The 19,219-nt window shown below is 31.3% G+C and overlaps 1 protein-coding gene and 1 long non-coding RNA gene across 2 annotated transcripts in view; both read right to left on the minus strand.

Annotated features, from left to right (window-relative positions):
- The window catches only part of LOC139488288 (putative ferric-chelate reductase 1), a 47,939-nt gene extending 35,100 nt beyond the window's left edge, over positions 1–12,839 (minus strand). The window contains exons 1-2 of the mRNA XM_071273786.1: positions 12,734–12,839; positions 10,823–10,912 (exon numbers count right to left, since the gene is read on the minus strand). Of these exons, the coding sequence (XP_071129887.1) occupies positions 10,823–10,900 (78 nt within the window). The 5' untranslated portion in view covers positions 10,901–10,912; positions 12,734–12,839. The remainder of the gene's footprint in view (positions 1–10,822; positions 10,913–12,733) is intronic.
- Positions 3,820–10,103, minus strand: LOC139488291 (uncharacterized). The gene is made up of 4 exons (XR_011655980.1): positions 9,921–10,103; positions 9,141–9,243; positions 7,458–7,608; positions 3,820–4,486 (listed from the first exon to the last, which is right to left on the minus strand). It is a non-coding gene; the product is annotated as an uncharacterized lncRNA (long non-coding RNA).
- Positions 12,840–19,219: the final 6,380 nt, after the last annotated feature.

Genomic DNA, 19,219 nt, shown 5'->3' on the forward strand with positions numbered 1-19,219 from the left:
TGAAAAAAAATTCATGTGGCGTCCGTGGGGTTTATCAAAAAGTAAAATCACAAAAATACTGAACTTAGAGGAGGATCAATTGGGAAAGTCCATAATCACATGGCAAAATCAAATAACAAAACGCATCAAAAACGAATGGACAAAAACTGTCATATTGTCAAAACCACTTGTTTTCAACTTGATATCAGTTTACAAAGGCTTCATACGGTACTTATTTATTTGAAATTGTTTGACATTTGTTTTTTTTCTAAAAGTAAAAGAAGTTTAAAAAAATCATTTACCGAATTTTAGTCCGATTAGGTTTCATTTCAAATATATGAAAAGTAAAAACACAGAAATACTGAACTCCAAGGAAAATTCAAAAAGGAAAGTCCAAACACATTAAACGAATGGATAACAACTGTCATATTCCTGACTTGGTACAGGCATTTTCTAATGTAGAAATGGTGGATTGAACCTGGTTTTATAGCTAGCTAAACCTCTCACTTGTATGGCAGTCGCATCAAATTCCATTACATTGTCAACGATGCGTGAACAAAACAAACATACTCAAAGAGTAAAAATGTCAAAAATAGGTGTACAGCAGTCAACATTGTGTTATCATCTTAATCACTATAAACACAACAAATGTAACGAAGAAGCACAAAAAGGCATACATCAAAATTTAACATCCTCATTTTGCTTATCTTATACGATTTTATTTATCTATGTAAATAAAATTGAGAATGGAAACGGGGAATGTGTCAAAGAGACAACAACCCGACCAAATAGAAAACAACAGTAGAGGGTCACCAACAGGTCTTCAATGTAGCGAGAAATTCCCGCACCCGGAGGCGTCCTTCAGCTGGCCCCTAAACAAATATATACTAGTCCAGTGATAATGAACGCCATACTAATTTCCAAAATGTACACAAGAAACTAAAATTAAAATAATACAAGACTAACAAAGGCCAGAGGCTCCTGACTTGGGACAGGCGCAAAAATGCGGCGGGGTTAAACATGTTTGTGAGATCTCAACCCTCCCCCTATACCTCTAACCAATGTAGAAAAGTAAACGCATAACAATACGCACATTAAAATTCAGTTCAAGAGAAGTCCGAGTCTGATGTCAGAAGATGTAACCAAAGAAAATAAACAAAATGACAATAATACATAAATAACAACAGACTACTAGCAGTTAACTGACATGCCAGCTCCAGACTTCAATTAAACTGACTGAAAGATTATGATTTCATCATATGAACATCAGGCACAATCCTTCCCGTTAGGGGTTTAGTATCATACCATCATAACATATATGAGAAGAACATAACCCGTGGCATGCCAACAACTGTTTTTAGAATAAATGTGTTTAGTTCCGATGCAAAGACCTTATCAGTGACTCAATATTAACGCCAAAATATGCAATCTTTAATGACTTGACAACAGTATCGTAATTATATCCCTTCTTAATAAGTCTATTCAAAGGTTTGTAAGTTTCTGAGGTGAATACTGACACGTAAAGTCTACACGTAAAGGATGGAAGGTTTTCAGTACTGGTGTAAAATTGCGCGTTTGAAATTCGCACAGGTAGACATATCATAATTTTGTCGTTCAAAGTATGACGGCATACATAAATGCAGAGTCACGTAAAGTAGATATAACAAAAAACAGACTTAACAGTAAAACGAATAATAATAAATAAAATAATAGTGTGGTTCAATACAAGAGATAAATGTTTTTTAAAATGTTCCGCAGTGTTTAGAACATTATTTACGAATAATTTCCAGTATGTGTTAATTTAGAGCTAGAGATATAATTTTGACAGAAAAAAGAGAATGCTTTGTACAAATGCCTTGAAAATATGCCTTTACCGCATAATGTGAAAAAAAAAGAAAAATACCGACAGATATTTTCAAATACTATTTCTTTAATTCTGTATTTCTTAAAGAAGAACATGTTTGTGAGAAGGAAATCCAATTTGTATTCTTTTTTATTACAAAATTGTTCGGTTAACATATTGTATGAAATAATTTATGAAATGACGACTATGTGGTATGTGCTTTACTCACTGTTGAAGGCCGTAGGGTAACTTATGGTTATTAATTTCTGTGTCTTTTGTCTCTTGTGAATAGTTGTCTCATCGCCAATCATACCACATCTTTTTTTTTTATATTGGTTGCATGTAGTAAAAATTTATTATCGTATTGAACTCGTTTTTGTCCACAAATATATTGCTCAAACTTGTTCTTCATATGATAATAAATTTTGAAAATGAACCACAGCATACGCAAAAGAAATAAACTTTGTCTTAATACATCTGTTTACATGTAGCTTGCATTAAATAAGTAATTTTTTAAATAATCACTACGTGATATGTGCTTAATTCACTGTTGAAGGCCGTAGGGTGACTTATGGTTATTAATTTCTGTATCATTTTGTCTCTTGTGAAGAGTTGTCTCATCGCCAATTATACCACATCTTTTTCATATTGGTTGCATGTAGTAAAAATTTATTATCGTATTGAACTCGTTTTTGTCCACAAATATATTGCTCAAACGTGTTCTTCATATGATAATAAATTTTGAAAATGAACCATAGCATACGCAAAAGAAATAAACTCTGTCTAAATACAACAAAAAACAACAAAAATAAACTATGGGTAATATTGCCGATCAAGTTGTACATGTCATGGGTATGGTCAACAAAGACGATTTTGTAGAGGACGTTTTTCACACAGAAGGTAACAATAAACCACCGTCTGCTATTTGTTACACAAAAGAACAATTCCTTGACATGGCACATTTCATAAAATCAGGCGGAATCCTAAGCATCGACAGAACATTCAACCTCGGGTCAGTATTTGTAACTAATTTTGTCTATAAAACCAATAAAGTTGTGCGTAAGGAAACTGGTGGTCATCCAATTTTCATCGGCTTATTGTTTTTACATTGGGAAGGATCATTTCTATCCTATCATACTTCCTGTCACACATTAAAGCACGCTTGCAAGAAACAATTAACAGTAAAGAGATACGTGTTGGTAGTGACGACGAAGGTGGTCTGACTAAAGCATTAGATAGCGTTTTTCCAAACGCAACAAGGCTTTTATGTACAAAACACATTAAAGATAATGTATCCGACCACCTGAAAAATAAAATTGGTTCAAACGACAAAGAACGCTACGAAATATTAGATTAAATTTTAGGTTCTACTGGACTTATCACAGCCCAAGATCATGACGAGTTCAAAAAAAGCAGCAAACATATCTGTCTGTCACCACAACTTCGACACGTACTTTCAAAAACTTTCAGAGCGATTGTACGAATATGTATTGAAACCTCGTAATCAACTTCAGCATGTTGATTTATGGACAAATAACAATTGTGAATCTATAAATCATGTGTTCAAAAAGGCGATTAACTGAAAACCCCAAAGTATACCAGAACTTGTGAAAATTCTCCACGAAGTAGTCAAGCTGGAGTTTGCCGACATAAGACAAGCACTGTACAGCCAAGGCAATTACCTGCTGTTTGGATACTATGAACACCATCAATTATTGTATCAATGCTGGCTTACAAAATCATCTGATCAAAAAGATCGTCTTTTTCATAAACTTATAAAAGACAGTGACAAGTCTAGATTGACTGCAGAAAAAGAAAAACTGTGACAAGTACTCTAAGTGACTTTACCATGCCATTACCCCCAAATACTTGCCAAGAAACCATGTCAGACAAAAAGACCTAGGGTTGCCCGAACAGGGTTGCTATGAAATGTAATGTTAATAACTGTATAATATAAGTATGTTTATATAAATGTGAATTAAAATATTTAAAAGAAATATATATTCAGTCATTTATTAATATGAACATCAAATTAAAAAACCTTCATTAGATATATTGCTCTATTGATACAAATTTATTATTTTCAAGAAATAATTGCAAAATACACTTGAAAAAATACTTCTTCATTCTGAAAAAAAAACCCATTAATAATATTTCAACAGCAATTCATTTATTATTATCCAACTTTACCAATCTTGTCCATTAAACACAACAAATAGCATGATTCCTGTGTAATCAGTTATGTAATTTGACACGTGTCAAACGGTTCATTGATTTTCGGCACATCAAAGAAAAACGGGCACGTGTCTAAATAATGTTGAATATCTAGTTAATTTATGATTATTTTTCTATAAAAATGGAAATTTATGCATTAAATTCCAATCTCTAACATAATAAGTAAAAAATAATACATATAACAGCAGTCCTTCTAGTCCTTAGTGGCATTGTATAGTCCTTAGTGCACTAAGGACTCCTTAGCAGTGTTTAGACGCACCCTTTACATGGAGAATAGTACAATTGCAGAGACGCTTAACATGACCAATATTGATTTGAAAGGTTTTATCTTCGCCACATCTGAAGCTGAACCTACACTAAGATCCTTTGTCGACTGAAAGTCCACAACTGAACTGGATTTGGCAGTGAATGAATGCTGTTCTTTGTTTCCTGGAATTTAGAAACAAAAGATAAACAAGTTATATTCCAGTATAGTTTGCCCTTTTGTCGAAAAGAAAGACTATTTGGCAAGGTAAAATATATGAAGATTAGTAAATTTGTTTTATTTATTGATTTAAGAATTATTCAGAGCTATGCCTGCAAGCAGCTTTACAAGACAATTGTCACGAGTACCTTACCAGCACTAAGACAACAATATCCAAATACAAAACTTGGCCATCAATAGACAGGTAACGAAAAAGCATGAAAAAGGAGATATCCTTATTCCAAACCGAATCCCTTTTTACAAAAATCTGTCTCAGTGGTCTCGTGATAGTGTTCTCACGTGATGTGCGGAAGGTCCTGGGTTTGAAGCACAAGCAACCTTAAATTAATATTTTCTATACCTCCGAACGAGACAGTATTAAAGGAATAAAAGAAAGATTCCCTTGTATTTTACAAATATAGGTTGTTCGGCTGTGAGAGAGCTTCACATGTTTATTATACTGGTTTTCGCTTGATGTATTTTTCTGTGGTTTATTATTTTGACTATTTGGTAATTTGGTTTTCATGTTTTAACTTGTGTATAAATTTGTATTGTTAAACCAATTTATCAGGTAAGTGTGAAAGCGCTAGGTAAAACGATCACTGTATTTGTTTGTACCTGTCATAAGTCAGGAACCTGATGTTCAGTGGTTGTCGTTTGTGTATGACGTCCATATGTCTTTCTCGTTTCTCCTTTTTTTTTAATATAAATTGGACCGTTGGTTTCCCAGTTTGAATGGTTTTTCAATGGTCATTGTTGGTGCCCTTTATAGCTTGCTAATCGATGTAGGCCAAGACTCCATGTTGAGGGTCGTATTTTAACATATAATGGTTTAAGTTCATAAATTTTTACTTGGGTGGAGAGATGTGTCATTGATACTCATACCACGTCTTATTTCTATATAATTAAAGCCTGATAAGTCATCTAAGAGTTATTAATTTGTGTGGTATATTCCTTTAATGTCAACATGTTGATTTGCCGAAAAAATACTGGTAAAGATTTGTTAGAATAAATAAAATAGAGTTAGTAAAGCTTAGTGTAGTAAAATAAAAAGTAATTATGTTTGTCCACGTAAGTAAAGTCTTCTAATAAAATTTCGAGGTAATATTACATCTTTTTTGTTTACAATGAATAAATAAATGTTTCTCTGTTTCCTTGAAATGAGATAATCCTTTTGTTGTCGTTGGAAGATTGATATTGATAAAAATACAACGTTTAGCTCTTGTTGAAAACTCAGTGAAAGGATATAAAAGGCTTAGTTTGTTGTACGGGAATTAAAAGCAAAGTCCGGTCAGAATCGGTACGCCTTTAAATCTTATAATCTCACGCTTCCTGTACTTTAAAACGTTTGCAACAACTCTTTCAGGAGTTGGTGACTATTTCCGGTTTACATTATAAAGTTACCGCCCATCGTCCGGGTCGACCCCTATTACAAGTCCCAAATGTTGAATGTATTGTTCAATTGTTATCGTCCTAAACTTGCATGCAGAAGGACGTTGAGCAACCAAGAATCAACTATAAACTTAAAAAATAAAATATAATACTTAAAAGAATAAATTTAGGTCATTGTTTTTTTCTAAATGATTATTATTGTTAATTTGGAGATTCTTTGAAACCTTTCAGTTGGGTACATGAAGACTGCTTTCATTTCGAGTTTGGGATATATTTTTTTCAAGAGCTATCAGTTGTATTATTTTAAATGAAAATTAATATTGTATCAACGAATTAGTCTAATACTGCAAATATTAATAGATATTCTTAAAACTATGGCCAAAAACTGACGTGTTTTTTTTTTTTAGGGCAAACAGATTTCTTACCCAGAAATCATGGTTACAAGCACATATATATAAAGATAAAGAATAGACAGCACAAACATAACAACGCATTTGTCACAATCACACATAAATTAAGCACTCATGTATTTAAATTTCACAACATGAATAGTCACATCTCACAAAGATAACTTTTTTTTCAAAATTACACTTCATTCGGTAATTTTACAAATATCTATAAATGCATCTCATTTCATTTATTTGTTTCAGTTTCATTTTTTTTAATTTTTTTTTAGCACATTTCTTTTATTCCATTCGATTTCAATTTGTTTTGTCATGTGCGAAATAATTATTATCTTTTAATTTCGAATTAAGACAATAACAATCAAAACCAAGGAGTAAACAAAGACTCATAAAACCAAAAGACATTTACATCAACAGTTATAAATAAGAAACAACACGAACTCCACTAAAAACCGGGAGTGAAATCAGATGATCTAAGACAACAATCGTTCACTAAAACAAAATCTATTCTATTAATTTAATTGGACGCTAGCTTGAATTTAAACAGCCAATCTCCATCTATCATAAAATAATCATCCACTCGTTTACCTACCCATCAATCTACTAATTGTTTACAAAATATACAAAGAAACAATAATCCACCTATCAATTAATACATGCAGAAAACCAAAATAATGACATAAAGCCTACTTCTAATTTCTCGTCCCAAATCATTATACATAGAAGAAACTGACCTCTTTTTTCGAGGAAGAATTTCCACAGCTATATATGATTTTCTGCTTTCTTTTTCTGAGCATTTGTTATTACGATCGAATTCGTCTGAAGCTTTTAACCTGTTCAATGATTTATAAATGTAAACTGACAATCTGTTGTTCTCTTATTGTAGCTCGATATTACTCTGACTCCGATGGCCTTTGTTATATGTTCTGAAATATTACTTATTATGTAAATTTGAAATTTGAAATTTCAGTTCAGATTTGTAATAGTTCTTACCTATGTGGTAATTTATATGAACAATAGGAAATTTGACATGCAGAGTATACATAACATAGATGTACGCTATAGTCATCGTACGACCTTTACAAAAAATAAATAAAAATCATATAAAAAACGAAATATAAACTAAGAAATGGTAAAGTACCTCCTGAGATTGTCCCTCTCGCAAACAGTATATAGTAGTCAGGAGTAAGATCAAAAACCTTTGGGTCAGAGTTCGTGTTGCTTCTTGTCAACGAACACGTCAGAATGCCGTTGTTGTAACTTGCCGAGGTATCTGTTAAACCGTTCGTTGGCTGAAATAAGACAGACGCAAAGCCATCGTTGAAACAAATCTTTTTGGATATATCAGTATTACATCATTCAAATTTTACTATTCAATGAACAAATGGCAGCATGAATTATCATCATAATGGTGTTTATTTATTCCCATGATTCTTTAATAACCTCGTCTTCCAAAGTTATCATATGAGTTTATCGTTTGACATAAAACAGTTACATAATTATATGTATTTGCTTGGACTCACGTATTCTGTAGTTTTAGCATAATCTTCTTGTTTTGCCCTTTTCGGATTTACAGAAATTCATAGATGTAAGACGCACTCAATATAATGACAGTTATTTTTTAGGCATTTTACTTTGATATTGACCAATTATAAATTGACAAAATGGTGCAAAATTTGTTTTAAGAATACCCCACGCTGCGCCTGTGTTCCGATGCTTGTTTTGGAGTGTTTTGGGTGTTATATCTATTTTATTGCTGTTTTTTTTTTAAATTCTGATTTCGAATATTTGGTTTGAAATACCATTGACAAGAGATAACAATCTGATTAAAATGCAGGCACTTTTACAACGCTCAATTCTACTCTCTGTTTTAAGAGACCTTTCTGGAATCGCAGGTATTGTCGTACATGTCGTAATGATACACATCTTCCAAAATGTGTATGTATGAATTTCATTGGTTGATGTAACAATTACCAGAACAGAAAAGAGTACGGAGACACTTTTATTTGAAAAAATACTTATATAATTTAATATAATAATATGTGATTTTAAAGGATATAAGTATTTTTTTAGATACAATTGCCTGTGTTACTACCATAGGATAAATACCATTATTGATTTACAGCACGCTTCCGACGGAATAACAAACCTGTTTCAAAGACATTTTTATTTACTTAAATTGAACATTTGGTATTCAAATACAAATGACTAAAATCTCATGTACAGCTGACGAAAAAAAAATAGGTTCGAAATGCATATATTGCGAATTTCTTATTATTTATACAGAATTTCCAATATTCACCATCATTTGTTAAAAAAAAATGATAGATTTTGTAATCAAATGTTTAAGAGATTGTATTGCGTTTGTCGTTAAAAATCGGTTCCAAGAATCTATGTTTACTAGTTATCAAAGTTACCAGGATTAAAATTTAATACGCCACATAAGACTCCACAGTGACGTTCAGATAAAGAAAGTTATATACCCAAACAAATACAAAGTTGAAGAGCATTGAGGACCCAAAATTCATAAAAGTTGTATTGAAAATGTGTTTTGCGAACAGTTCATTTTTTCATAACACATTACGGTCTTTCTTCTATCTTGTCGGTGATCGGCCCATATTTATCTCATAACTTCTTGATTTAATATTAATGTTGTATTATAACATTAACGTTTTCGAGAATTCTTTGAATATCACATTTTAATTTTACATATTGTCAAGTAATAACTTTTATGGTTGGTAACTGTGCTGTCGTCATTACCTATAACTTTCATTTTTAAATCTGAATTTTAAATATTATAGAATAATTTAGTGAAGTAACTTACATTTGTTACAACAGTGTTTACTCTTCCACCTGCAATGTTGTAAGAATTCTCAGGAGTAAAGGGTGTTATTTGTCATAAGGCATGATGTCACACTGGAATCTTGCTACAACCAATAACATTTGCATTTTATATTACACGCACTTTGGAGGACGACTTATTTGTCAACATTTAAAAAGGGCAAAATATGAAATGAAACTTCTGCAAAAAAAATAACACAAAAAAGCGTAAACGACCCCAAGTTATCAGCTAAATTTGTATCTAGAACAGCGGAAAAGGTGCAAAAACATTTTTTTTATATTTTTTTCCTATTTTGACAATGAGACCGAAGAACAGCAATAAAAGCATTGTTCCCATTTTTAGTTTTCTGTCAATGTTCGGGAAGCATTTTTGTGTATTATTAATACGCCATATCCTCTCTTTTCATTAAGAAACAATAAGTATTACGTCTCAGCAAGTAAGATACCACATAACCAGTTTTTTTTTCAGTGGGAAACGTTCTGGTAATAACTGCTCCAACTGAGAATTGTTACTAGTATAAAAAACCACTAATAAAACTATTAAGTTGTAATCCAAATTCTCAAAAAAAATCATAAGAAATATCTATAAACAATAAGATAAATAGAGGTTTATATTTCACCAACACTTTTACCGAATAAAAAGTACTCATAAGTCATGTCGACTTCACTATAATGTCGGCTTCATGGAGCAAACTAATTGGGGAAAAAATACCATCATATAGACGACAAAACCCAATTTCTTTTGCCTGAATATATATGTTACCATTGATGCAGATGTCGAAAATCCGAAACCTGCCCATTGATCGTCATCTGATGATAATGCGACTTTCATTGTAAAAGTTACACCAGACACTGCAGGTTTCCACATAAGTAAGTAGGAGCAGCTTCCTGTACAGTCTCCCCAGCATCCATGTGTCCCACCACAAGCACTGTTTGCAGAAAAACACTAAACAAAAGACACAAAAGACAAACAACATTTAACATTTGTCATATTTTTATAAATTGATTGATGTCTAAGGTGCTGTTGCATTAATTAAAATAATGTGTGTTGCATATGGTGGTGAGACTACAATAAGTTGTTGACTTAGATATGCATTGAAAGCATGTTTTTATCATTCAATAAAAAAAGATAATCCATAGAAACGATATTAACCTAAATACGAAAATACATCATTAGTTTTCTTCAATGTGAAACATGTTTTAAAAATACGAAAAAATATCTCAACTTTAAGAAATACATTTATACAATTTTGCTGAAATATTTTATGTAGATCAAGAAATGATGAATACGCAAAATAGACCTTTTAATTAATTTTGTTAATCTTTTGTAAACAGTTTTAAATGTCTAAACCGAATAACAATTGTGATACGTTTACTGTCACAAACTTTTGCTGTGTCTATACTTGGTACATCATCTAGATTTCGTCTTTCGAACGATTGAATACATAATTTAAAGGTCAAATTTTTTTAGGTAGAGAGAATAAACGATTATATATCTCAAAAACATATCGCATTTAATAAGATATTCAGCACTCATTTTGAGCTTAAAAACAAATGAATACGAGCAACAGTTGCTGTAATTTTGTAGAATTAAGTTTTATCTAATTAGATATTGTACTTGCCTAGATTGTAGCAAAGCGCAAACTATGTTGACAATATACTTACATTTACAAGGTTGACATTATTCAGCAAATATAATATACATATTGGAAGGACAGCATGATACGTTTTGATTGCTGTCATAATGGCTTCAAACTGAAATACACAAGGTTTCTTGAAAGATTGTTATTACTAATAGTTTATAACAAAAATCGGTCAGATAAATAATATGTAATTTTAAATTACTTGTTTTTCTAAAGTATATTTTAAACAGCTAATAAATAATTGTCAAAATATGAAAGAATCGTATGTGACTGTATCGATCTTAATTTAATTCGTTAGAAAAGTACCAGTTCTCTTCCAGTTCATTTTGTAATGTTTTAAGTTTTCGTTTGTCTCGTCTGTTTTAACTGAAAGATAAACGATTGCACTTGCTGTTTGTAGTATTTTTGAGTCAATTCTTGGTTCTATAAAAAGTAAAATAAAAATCGTTATCACTTCAAAAACCAAACAAACAAGAAAAATAACAGATAGACAAAAGCACAAATGGAAGACAAGAATACAAAAATGAACATAGCACAATACCACAATGGTGAGATAAGTACCGGACCACGTCAACAGGATATTACCAAGAAATGGTCTAAGCAATAAAGGTAAATACTTTTCAAAATCAAATAAAAGAACACTATAAAACGTTAATAAGATGACAAATAACATAAGTACCTAGAATCTATATTTCAATATCATCATGTATCATTAATGAAGTTGATACGGAAAAAGTATTAACAAGGTCTTGGTATCTTCTGATGATATATATTAGAACAAGGATATCCGGGACGTTCTTTAGCATAACCGTGGTGACGTTTTATAAAGTCTGAGTAGCAGCTGCAAGTTCTTGAATACCGAATTAGTTTGGAAATGTATATCATGCAGATGCAGTTGGTATAAGGGCGGGGGGATTGTGTTTTTAGAATTGAAATCGTCTCGTTTGTCATAGATTTTGGTACTGAGATGACCGCTTATGTCAAATTCGAGGCATGAGTCTAAAAAAAGCAAAAAAAAAGTCGTGTCTGTTGTTTCTTTGAATTCTAGTTCTGGTGTATATTAATGGAACCCAATCAGAAATGTTTGGACTATGAATGAAAAGAATATCACTAATACATCTTTATTCGAAATTGAATGACCTGACTTCTTTGGTCTTCTTGTTTTGACAAGTGACTGAAGGAACTCTGACTCATACGAAAATAAAAAGTGGTCGACAAGGAGAGGCGCACAGTAAGTTCCGATGGGAATGTCGACAATTCGTTGAAAAATTCTAACACAATTCAACAAATATGTTGCCAATAAGAAACACCAGCAATACTAATCACTTGATTCTCTTTGTAGCATGGTTGACTTGTTATGTACTATTGATATAATATGCCGTATTGTATCCGAACGCAATAAATGTAAAACGCATGCTATCATTTTTATATTGAAAAGCATTGTTGATTATTTCATTAAAACAATTTTTCTAGTAATCTTTCTATGTTTATGGAAGCTTTAACCTTTTCTATTTACTCTCATATTAGTGTTGTTAAAAGGCGCAGACCTTGCAGACGCTTGCTAACTCATTTATATATATATGAGTAATCACCTCGAAAAAGACACTAATTGACTTAGTAACTTCCCTGTTTGAAACAATATCAAATATTAACAAAAAACGTTATTTAATCATTATAATAAAAAGTTTATCACAACTAATGATTATATTTGCAGTCAGGCCTTATAAATGGTAACGCCGTTTAGCTTTACACTAGTGAACTTCATGTGTGTTTAAGGGGGTTAGGGCTATATCGACATTTTTTGTAGTGAAATGGTTTTCAAAATATAAATAGGCAGGGTTATTTTCGAAACGTATTGACATATTGAATCACAGCAAAGCATCACACCCGCGTAGCCGTAAACTAAATGTGATTTTGTTAAAAAAGTACTTACCTTATAAAGTTGATAAACTAAATTCTTTTCATGAATCAAGATAAATATGAATATAAACCCACCAAAAAATACAGGATAGTGAAAGATGACATAATGTCCTGTTTTGTTTAAATGCGATGGTTTTACGGTTCATTTATTCTTTAAACGACAAACAACTCCCTTTAATTTATTTTTAGCAGTTCTTACGGAAAAGGGAAAGCACCTTCAGCAAGACATAAATGATACCATACTATTATTTTGCGCATCTGATATTATTGGAAAGCTTGTTCTTATAGTATATTGAAATCATAAAAGTATCATATTAAAAAATACCACACTACCATGTGATACGGTCGACAATCATCATTTACATGTTTGAATAATGTTAATATAACAAACACTGGTACTTTCCTCCACTGGAAAAGGACGATCAAAGCTCCAGAAAAAATGTGCATATTTAAGTAAACCAGTATCAAAACACTGACACTACACGTGGTTGCATGATAGTCTTGGAATTAACCTCCACCAGTATATGCTCTTATGTAGTATTATAGAAATGCAATGCGATCGACACGTTTTTGTACAGTGACTTTCGTGATATACATATACATTTATTTACAGCCATATATATCTAGTGATACAATAATAAATCAGCAAAAGGACTTTTGAGGGGGAACCACACTGTACATTAGACCTAATCCACCACCAACAACCCACATTCCACCAATGGCTTCATTTCGTTATTTTAAAGTTTTTTCTTTTATATCCACCTCTGTACTTTGAAGTTGATTTTGGATGGTTGCTGAACGTCCAGCGGGAAATTAATATGCATATTTAAGATAATTTTATCCAAATGTAATATGAAGATTAACGCTGCTTTGTTTGAAAAATGTGCAATAGTTTCGAAACAAACAGAGTTTCACTAATTTTGTCATTAGAGACGTATTTGTAACGTCACAATGAAGATGCATTTCGTAAAGTTTTGATTTTTTGCTGAATTCTGCAAAATGTATGACATATTTCTGAAATATTAACAGTGGCACCATCCTTCGCCGACCTTTTTTTTCTGAAATATTTTTTTGATACCATATTCTTTACTTTTAAATTAAATTGTCAATGAGCAAGGGATGGCGCCACATATAAAATCATGAAATATGTGAAAAACAGTTGAACATTTCAAAGAAAGTGCATGAAAATGAAATGTTTTTCTTTTTTAGGCTAATACATAAATATGTAGCAGAGATGCATTTTTTTTCTTTATGTACTTTCAAATATCATACAGTGCATATCCTTATATTTACTTTGATAATTAAAGTTTTAAAAAACACGTTTACCGGGCCGTTTATTGGGGTGGCTGGCTCTATTCCTTTCATAATTTGCCTTACTCGTTGGCTTTAAGTATTCTAATTCTACCTTTGATATCCACTTCTGTATGTTGAATATTATAAAAGAAGGTTCCTGTTAAATAGTTTAAAATCCAGGTTCTATACAAACTATAGTGGTATCAATTTGAACGTTATGCCGTTAAATTCCGACGACTCATTTTGGTCATCTCGATTAAAAGTAACTATGGTGTTGAGGTATTTGGCTCAATCAAATTCATTATCAGAAACATTAAAAAAAAAATGCAAATACATTGTTTTTAACAAAAAAACAACGAAATAAATCAAATGATAAAAATGAAGTGTAACAAATATTTTCCTGATACCTTGATGAACTATTACTTGAACAATAAAGCCTCTCCTGCGTTTGTCGGCATTTTTTTTTTAATTTGAAACGCATTATTTTTTCCACACAAAATTAAATGCACTGAATGTTTTCATTACACTTGAGTGTTTTTGTTTACGACTGTTGCAGATAGAAATATCGTATCAAATGGCAAATTACAAAATATTATTATAATCTTTGTTTACTAGTAATGTTAAACCGTCACACCTAACCGACTTAAAGTTAAATGTTGCTACCACTTTTCCTTCATTTCAGAAAGGGCACTGTGTAACAATGTTGGTATGGTTTTCAGCTCAACAATTAGGTTCTCTGTCAGAAACTTTTAAATCTTTCATTTTTGGGCGAATAAAATTGAATATCTAATTTCGTAATTATCATGTATTATTTTATTCAAATAACCAATGATATATAAATTGATAAAAACTAAGTGTACCGAAATATTTTACTGATACATGGATAAACTGTCATCTTGACCTTCAAGTCTTTTCCGGATTGGTCGCCAATTATGTATTTGGAAATCCATTATCTTTTTATACAATTGTCGGTCATTTTGTACTGACTACGTGCAATTTTACCAAGTGCAAATTTTGATCTTGAAACTGAGCTTGAAGTGAAATTTGATATGTTGTTTTGCGGTAAAGAATGTCGTAATATAATACAAAAGTGCATTTATGTAGAAATATTTATTTCATCTCAATCGAGTGCATGTAGTTCAATCAACCGTACATAGGTTTTTTCAAAAGGTTGTCATTATTTTATACATATTTGATAGCTATTTAAATTCGTAACACTGCGTAGTTAAATCGGTATTCATATGAAGTGCGTTCCTCTCCCTTTTTTAAACATTCCATATTCTGTGGAAATTACTTTTAATTAACTTATGTCTGGTTGATTATGATAGCAACTTCTATAAAGTATTTTGAAGTTCTTGAGTAACAATTTTCAACAATAAATGTTTTAATTCAATGTTATAAAAATGAACTAACTACTAGATAAATGTGTAATCCGTCAACTGGAAAATTTTGTTCTTAAATTTTATTCATAGCTTAATTAGAATGCTTTGCATCACGACACCAAAATGTCGATGTATCTCGGTTATTTTGGAATTGATACTCCACTTCTTAATCACTGATAAATTTCGACATACTGTGTATCTTTTTTTTCTTTTTCTTTTCTAATCATTGAACGATGAGAAAGTTTCTAATGTCGAATTGAATCTATAAACAGAAGGAACAGTTTTAAAATGATATTGCGGAGAATAAACTTTCAAACGAATTCTTTAGTAGTGTTGGACTCATTCATGTATCCTCTCTGAGAAAAACTTGTCAACACAATTAATACAGATTTAAAATGGGAGAAAATCAGACGAAGAAAGGAGAAACAATTGAATAATGTTGTCTTTAAATAACATCCTGTAACTTGAGCTGTATCAGCACTTCATAGCAGATTTTAATATATGTGGTTTGGCTAGCCACAAAACCAGGTTCAACCCACCATTTTTTCTTCAAATGTCCTGGAAAATGGCAGTTGTTATCTTATAGTTTGTTTCTGTATATCTGTATATGTTGAATTATCTTTTGTTTTTGTTGCACTTCAGGCAAAAAACCATACCAGTATATTACACACGCACAATCACACTGAACGATGTAACTTACCATACTACTACGTATTTGAATAAATAAAATGTGATAAAAAATTAAACAGCATCGTTATGAGAAGCATGAAACATTCTACTGATTAAGTTTTTGATACCAAGATATTAAACTTAAACAAGTAATGAGCAATTGAATGGACAGACAAACCGGTTTTCTGTATTTTATAATGAACCATTGTTGAAATTTAGAGAACATCTAACACGACAGAAATTGATGCATTTTCATTTATGGCGTTTTAAGTCTTGTTCGACTACCACGTTATGTGCTTATTTTCTAATCTATCAAGAAGCATATGTTTTGAAAAGTACAACTAAAAATAGTTAATACCAATCTTTAACTGCATTCTGGCATCGTTAACAACATATTACGATTAAAACAAATTAGCTGAACAGTTATTGCACGAAAATGACATGACATGCATAGTCCGATATCTCAAAGACCATTAGGGTAAAATTGAAAATTAGCAGTATCAAACTCGACCTTAATTTTGGCAACATTTAAACTGAAAATACATAAAGTGCCATTTCCCAATCTTTCTATGACGATAACTCCTGAACGAAACAAGTAAAAATGATCAATATCTGAAAAGTTAAACAAAAATCCAAGCAAATTCAAAACGTAAATTTACAAATTGAAAAACCAAAAGCTCAAACACATAAACAAATGGGAAAAACAGTCATATTCCAGCCTTGGTATAGCCATTAAGTGTGAAGAAAATGGTTGATTAGGCTTGGTTAAACAGCTATGTAAACCTCTGAATTGTATGACAATCGCATATAATTCCATTTTATTGACAATCATTTGTGAGCAAAACAAACGGATATAATAGGTAAAATTGTCAAAATTGAGGTACAGCAATCAACATTGTGTTACAATATTTTTCACTATAAAAAAACCTATTTTTACAATGAAAATCATAATGGCATATAGACACTTTATAAACAAAGCAAAAGAGCAAACATGAAAGAGAAGAATAGAAAAAAATAACATATTTTAATAATTCTAAATGAAAAGGATATTACCAAGAATTGACTGCATAATGTCATCAGTAACAACATTTACAATTTGACAAGCATTGGTTAAACGGTTGAAAAGTTCTTGCACAAAAATTGCTTGAAGCTGACCGCTTGTCAACTCGTTATTGTAATAAACAGTAACTGGATGACTGTGTTTAGATATTTTGTCAAATAGTGCGTCTTTTCAATTGGTTAATCAATGAGGACGCCTATAGCAATTTTGTTTACCACACACGTCCATGGCCACAGCACAATGTGCTGTTATGAGAAGCGAGTGGTAGATATCGGTTGATAAAAGGATTTTTTAAAAGCGTTAGCAGAATTAATGACCTTTGATTATATATGAAGATAAGCCTTTGAACGAATTATGTTCTCATTAAGTTCTTTTCTTCTCTAAATCATTGCTACAATTACATCTTTGGACCGCAGCAAAGTTCTAGGAGAACATCTTGTATTTCAATAAAAAAAAGTATGCTTGAATTGTAAGAGACCGTCATACAAGTGAGAAGTTTAGCCAGCTATAAAACAAGGTTTAATCAACGATTTTCTACATAAGTAAATGCCTGTACCAACTCCGGAATATGACAGTTATTATTCATTTGTTTATTGTGTTTGAAGTTTTTGATTTTGCAATTTCATTTAAGAATATCCGTTTTGAATTTTCTTCGGAGTTCTGTATCTTTGTCATTTTATATTTTCAACATTTTTAGCTTACAATAACAAAAATTGATAAGGGTAGGAATAGAACACAATAAATCTAGAGTTGACGGTAAATTATATGAACACTTACTCACAAGTTAGAATTTCTTCATGAAACATGTACAATTCTCTTCATATCTGAATCTTATATCAATTTTGTCTCGGGATTGCTTAAATATCAGTTTTGATTGACTAAAAACAACAAGTATGAAACCTAGTCAGTTTTTAATTCCGAGATAACCTCAAGATTGTTATTAATTTGATTCCAAAGGAACATAACTTGTAAATTAGAATTAGAACGACAAATGTTTAACGTCACTATTCAGCTGTCGTTTACCAACTTAAAGAGTCTAATACAGTCAAGCATTGGCGACGATGCACCAAAATTACAGAACAAAAGATAAAACACATCAACATCGAATAGTCTAGTAATTGCATGACAATATCAGATATTGTGTTTACCAAAAATTATTTACCAAATTGCTAATTGTACCATTGTATCAAGCTTATCTTCATTTTCACCAACCGTCACAAGACGTGTACTTATATTTCTACACATTTCACTTGCCTGTCATGGACACAGGTCTGTGCATGATGAAAGGTTATGCTCTACTAATTGCATGACAATATCAGATTTATGTTTAAATAATAAAATACTAAAATTATTAACTCAATTGCTAATATAAGACAAAAAGACATTATGTAGACTATGCTACTTTTATTTAACTAAACTTTTTATGTTTCTAGACATGACTTTTAAATAATCTACATATATTACGTGAGTTTATCCAGTGTGCACCTATTTTCATTGTTTGTTTTTTTTTATTTACCTTTGTTTATTTAAGAAACATCCAAAAGTTTCCATTTTGTGTTGATTTGGAAATGTATCCTTATTTACTGTAATGTTAACAACAGTTTGACTTTCAATGAATTGTAGAAATAAGGATGTTAAGCGGACTCAAAACGATAAAAAAATTGTGTAATGAGAAGAATCTACGTTGTACCATTCTTAACTGTATATCTTTAAAAATCGATTAACTGGTGACATGTTTTTATTTATCATTACCAAAAGTCCATGCTTGCTATGCGGTTTGGGTTTGCTCATTGTTAAAGGTCGTACGATGACATAAAGCTGTTAATTTCTGTGACAATTTGTCTTTTGTGGAGAGTTGTCTCATTTGCAATCATGCCAAATCTTTTTTATATTATATGGATGTCTGTTACTCGTTTCAATTTGTTGACTTTCGTAAATGTCTTATGCAACGTCCTATTCGGTAAATTTTACTTTCTACTTTTTCTCTTGGGATTTCATCTACTGTATACGTAATGTGGCCGTTTTGCTGTGTATCTTTGACGACATTTAGCTAAGTTAAAGGCTTGCATAGTCAAAAAGATTAAAACGGCAAATT

Source organism: Mytilus edulis, chromosome 9 (genome assembly GCF_963676685.1).
Source record: "Mytilus edulis chromosome 9, xbMytEdul2.2, whole genome shotgun sequence".
NCBI lineage: Eukaryota > Metazoa > Mollusca > Bivalvia > Mytilida > Mytilidae > Mytilus > Mytilus edulis.